We start from the raw sequence: 5,637 nt of genomic DNA on the forward strand, positions 1-5,637 counted from the left end.
GAAAAAAAAAAAAAAAAAAAAAAACCAAAATCAAAATCGAGTTTGGCCGACTTGGGCTGAGCAAAAGCTTGACTAGGCTCGGGCTCGTAAAAAAACTTGAACTATTTTATTCGAGCTGAGCTCGATTCTCAAGTTTCGGCTCGACTCATTTACACTATTAGGTCAATATAACATTTTCCCATTTTTTCATATTATTTTGATTATTGTAAACCAATAAATAAATAAAATGATACATACCTTAAAAATTTATAAAAATTTCATACATGTTTTTCAAGTTTTCAACGAAAACATAATTCTCAAAATAAATAATGCTTTGTTCGTGGGCAAAGAAAGAGTTTGAGCTAAGATGTGACTTTTGTTTGGAATTATCTCTTCTTAAGTTTTAAATCATTGAGCATTTTGTTGCGCACAACTTTTTTTGTTTAGATGCACCTTAGATGGTGATCTAGAGTAGACTGTCTATTTTTCTGCCAAGCACGAGGCCTTACATTTTTATTGAGCCTCAAGCTTAAGCATGCCTGGACGAACTTTCTAAAATACTAATTTCATGAAGTACTAGAATTTGCCACTTTTAACTCCTATCAAGTACTAAGGACATTATGTTTTACTCGTGGGATTTCTACCACTATAATATGTAAATGTTTAAGATCTGTACCGTCAAAAGTAAAATTCTTACATGCATGTTTGTTAAACAAAATTAAATAATATAATAAATAAAATTTTATCTTTTATCCGAAAACTACTAATGGAAGAAATCTCTCAACGGATAAAGATGCAAACAGTAAACAAAGTACAAGGGATTCCGCTACCTATTTCAAAACATGTCCAAGAGACTCTTTATTTATATAGAATATTTTATGTATTATAAAGATTATCTTTAAATTTAGAAAGTCAACATTTTTATGCATTTCAATAATACTCTATTTTTGACTCCTCATATTTTAATTTAACATATTTTTTTATATGTCAATTGTCAATTAATTTAAATGTGATTTGAATATAATAAGGAGTAGAGTATTGAAATATGTGACTTATCAAACTCAATCATTGTGCATTAAGAGCACATCCATGAGGCTCTTTAAATATAATACATTCTTTATTTTAAATAGTCAACCTTTAAAATTATGTTTTAAAAAATTAATATTTTAAAATAGATAGTAAGTTTGACTCTCCAAATTTAGAGAATCAGCCTTACTCTATATAATTAAATGCATTCATAGTATTTTAATTTTCCATGGAAGAAAAAAATATAATTTGAAAGAAAGCTAGTGGAAATAAAAGGTAGGAAAAACAACAAATTTTTTTTGAGTAGTAAAATTAAAAGTGTTAAATATAAAGAGTTTATTGGAGTATTTAAAAATTTTCCTCTAAATTGTAAAATATGCTCTTTAAAAATATTAGGGTACGTTTGGTTTGCGTTTCCATTTTTTTTTTTCAGTTTTGAATTTATTTTTAGTTTTCTATTTTGAGGAACTATTTTCGTATTTTGATTTGTCATTTTGAAAAACGGTATCTCAAAATAGAAAACTAGAAAATGTGTTTGGTTTAAAATTTTTAGAAATTGTTTTATGACATTTATTCAATTAATTTGATTATTTAGTAAAAAATAATAATTTTATGCTAATATATTACCAGATAATATATATTTTAAACTCGGTGAATTTACTATTTTTTCTTGTTACAAAAATAAAATAATAAATAATAAATTTTTAGAAATTGTTTTATGAAATTTATTCAATTAATTTTTATTTAGTAAAACATAAAAATTTTATGCTAATATATTACCAGATAATATATATTTTAAACATCTTGAATTTACTATTTTTTCTTGCTAAAAAATTAAATATTTTAGAAATCGTTTTATGACATTTATTCAATTAATTTGATTATTTAGTAAAACATAATAATTTTTGTTAATCTATTACCAAATAATATATTTTTTTAATTTGGTGAATTTACTATTTTAGAAGTACTGTTAACCATCTCCTAGGTATTAAAAAAAAAGCGTGCTTTGAGTATTTTCAGCATTTTGAGTTTTTTAACTGAAAATACTAAAAAAAAAAAAAAAATCATTTTGAATTTTTAGTTATAATTTTTTTCTCGTTTTTGAAAATGCATTTTCAGAAACGAGTGACCAAACACGTTTTTGGCATTTTCGAAAACTAAAAATGAAAATGGCTGAAAAACGCACTCTTAGTCTCTTGAAGGTGCTCTAAGAATAGAGAGTGAATTTGATTTTCCAAATTTGGAGAGTCAAACCCATTCTCCGTCTTAAAAAGTTAAAATATTGAATCTTTTGAAACTTATTTTTAAATATTATCTCTTTAAAATAAAGAGCATTTATATTTAGAATTTCTTAAAAATGCTTTATAAGATTAACCTTAAAATAGAACATATTGGCCCACGTTTGAGCCCCATTATTTCAAAATATATTTTCCTCATTCATTTTCAACCATAAATTCTTCTAATAAAATAAGTTACACATAAATTTAAAACTTTTCTTACTTTTTAACCACACAATTTTCAAAAATCACTATTACAAAATTTATTTTTTAAATTAAAAATTTGGCTCAAATAGAGGTCAAGACATAATATAGTATCAAAACTCAGTAAACGCAAACAAGAATTTCATCCAGTAAAACTCAAAACAAATCAGAATACAATTTAGTGTAGAAGAACNAAAATTGCTCTATTCTTTAGAGAGTTAATATTTAAAATAAGTTTCAAGACATTATTTACTTAACTTCTCAAAATAGAGAGTGAATTTGACTCTTCAAATTTGGCGAGCCAAATCCACAATCTCTCTTCATTTACGATAATTATATTTAATAAGCTATAAATTCTAATTCTCAATTTAAATTATTCAGATCGTATTGGAATTGGTTAATCATTGATATAAAAAAATACGTTAAATAATCATTGTTAGATTATATAAAAAAATTTACTCTTAGATTTATAAATACTCTATATTATGCACAAGATACTCTTTACAAATAAAAAAAAAAAAATCTTTTGAAAATGCTCTTAGGGATTGTTTGGGACATTAATGATTTGACATTGATTCACTTACAATAAAGATATTGTTTGTGGGTTTATATCACGCAGAAGTTTAGAATTAATCCCTTGTTTGAGTCCTATTTTTTTGAGAATGTATTTTTTCAAAACTTAATTTCATCCACACATTCTTTTATAAAATAATTATACATGTATTTAAAAAAAATCTTACTTTTTAATTATACATTCTCCAAAAAATCACTATTCCATAATACATTTTATCTTAAAAATGGAAATCAAACAATGGCTAAAGATATAATTTATAAACAAACAAAAAAATAAAAATAAAAAATAAATAAACTCTGACAGCATCCTCCACTCTTATCTTTCACATTGGACAGCAAGAATCTTGTCAAATCAAATATACGAGTGCAACACCAAAATTTGTACTTAATAATAATAATAATAATAATAATAATAATAATAAATTAATTAATTACAAATTATATTTTATGTATAATGCAAAATGATACAAATACCCTTGATATCAGTTGGTCATACATTAAAAAAGGGTAAAATGTACTTTTATCAAATTTAGTGTAAAATGGTGCGAAACATATTCACTTTCACCATTTTGGTTAAAAATGGTGCAAGATTTAGCGTTGAGTTGGAATGACATATTTGGTGAAAAATGGTTATTTGGTGTTGTGGTTGGAGATACTCTTAGCATGCTAATAAGATGGTTACTCATTGAGACATCAATCTAGAAATTCAAATGTTATTTGAATTTTAGACAAATCAAATTGCTCGTTTAAATTTGTTAAGTTATGATACTATGTTGAATAAACTTACATATTAGAAGATCAATCTTATTGAGAAAAATAAATCAAATCCTTCTTCCGAACAGTTTAAACTAAGATACTTAATGATCCATAGTCTTGATCACATGTTGCATGAAGCATCCCAAAATGCCTATCCTTCGTTTATATGAATATTACAATTTATAAAATTGCAATAAAATTATAATTTTCAAAGTTTAGTTGGTAACTGGGGTGGGGGTGGAGTGGTAAAAAAGAAGAACAGTGCACGACTTCAATTCAAAAGTATTATATCAAAACAACTAGTTGCATTAGTTTATTTTTACCAACATATTGCTGTGAATTCTTCGGAATTTCACTATTTATAAAGATTATTCCTTTTCATCTTATATATATTGGTATACAATAGAATCTTTTCTGATACACTTACTTTTAACACTAGCATAAATAAAAATAAATAAATAAAAAATTACAACTTCAAATTAATGATTATTTTGCTTAGCTTAAAATTAAGTAACTTGGTGGTTACTTCTATTAAACTTACTTATAAGTGAACTTTTAAGGTTGGCCAAAAAAGATTAGGATGTCTTAATTAATCCACCCATTAGAAACAAATGANTAAACTTACTTATAAGTGAACTTTTAAGGTTGGCCAAAAAAGATTAGGATGTCTTAATTAATCCACCCATTAGAAACAAATGAAAGATCACCAAACAACACTTATCTTCAAGTTTACTTGTGAATATTATGCATGGAGGAATTGCAACCACACATGTTGTTAGATTCCTTAAGTTTATTCTTCCTTTTGCTTGTCTTATCCTGATTGACAACCCTATTTTTTGATAGACATAATTTTTCTTAGAGCCTCTTTGGAAATGATTTTGATAATTGATTTTTTGACCGTTAAGAAAAAAATGGGTCCACCTGTGAAGGAAGAATTCAAATATGACAGTTGGAATAGTAAAATAACGATAAAAAAATCATTTTTTTTGGAGAAAAGTCACTCGCAAATAAGCTCTTATACTAATGACGACCACGAGTTAATTCTACTTTTCTTAAATTGTTTAATTTTAACTATCACTAAAAAGAAAATTGTTTATTTTTAAACCGACCTTTTGGCTTAAGAAAAGCGTCTTAAATTTACCTTTATTCCTCGGTATTTTAACATTAATTTGTGTAAAAGATCCCTTAATCTACCGGCATAATGAACGTAGTTCCTTTCACGCTGGGTGAAGATGCTTCAATAGGAGCATTGTTACGTCAAATATTACTTACTGTTGCGTACCAAACAGTAATATCAATATTACCTGGAGAGGTCGTAGGCTCGTGGCACATAAAAGTTGTATATGTATGAAAAGTTGCACCAAGATAAAGATCACTCACTAAAGATGTTGCAAAAATAAGTAACCAAATAATTTATTTCCACGTGAAGTTATTCATGTAGAAACTGATAAATTTTGATTGACATTTGAAGTTTTAAGGTACCTTGCCCTAAAATCACTAATTTTCGTCAAGAAATGGGTAGTCAGTATAGCCTACAACAGGATCAGGCAAATAAAATGTATCCCTATTATAAGGGTTGAGGGGAGCATTCACCGCGAATCTCTTTGGTAAATCGGGATTTGCCAAGAAGAAACGACCAAAGGCAATAAGATCAGCGCGGTTTTCAGCCACAGCTTTGATACCATCTTCTCTATCATAACCCCCCGCAGCAATGAACGTACCTTTAAACGCCTTTCTCATGGGCACAAGGTTGTGGGGACATTCTGTTTTCTCAATAACATTTCTCATCCTTGGCTCGACCATGTGGCAATACAGAATTCCA

General features: G+C 26.8%; 1 protein-coding gene across 1 annotated transcript; it reads right to left on the bottom strand.

Moving 5' to 3' along the window:
* Positions 1-5,201: 5,201 nt before the first annotated feature.
* Positions 5,202-5,631, bottom strand: LOC111389541 (12-oxophytodienoate reductase 1-like). The gene has a single exon (XM_023014469.1). The coding sequence runs from the start codon at positions 5,616-5,618 to the stop codon at positions 5,313-5,315; it is 306 nt and encodes a 101-aa protein (XP_022870237.1). The 5' UTR covers positions 5,619-5,631; the 3' UTR covers positions 5,202-5,312.
* Between the last annotated feature and the right edge of the window lie 6 nt (positions 5,632-5,637).

This window comes from Olea europaea, unplaced genomic scaffold (genome assembly GCF_002742605.1).
Source record: "Olea europaea var. sylvestris unplaced genomic scaffold, O_europaea_v1 scaffold6, whole genome shotgun sequence".
In the NCBI taxonomy this organism is placed as follows: domain Eukaryota; kingdom Viridiplantae; phylum Streptophyta; class Magnoliopsida; order Lamiales; family Oleaceae; genus Olea; species Olea europaea.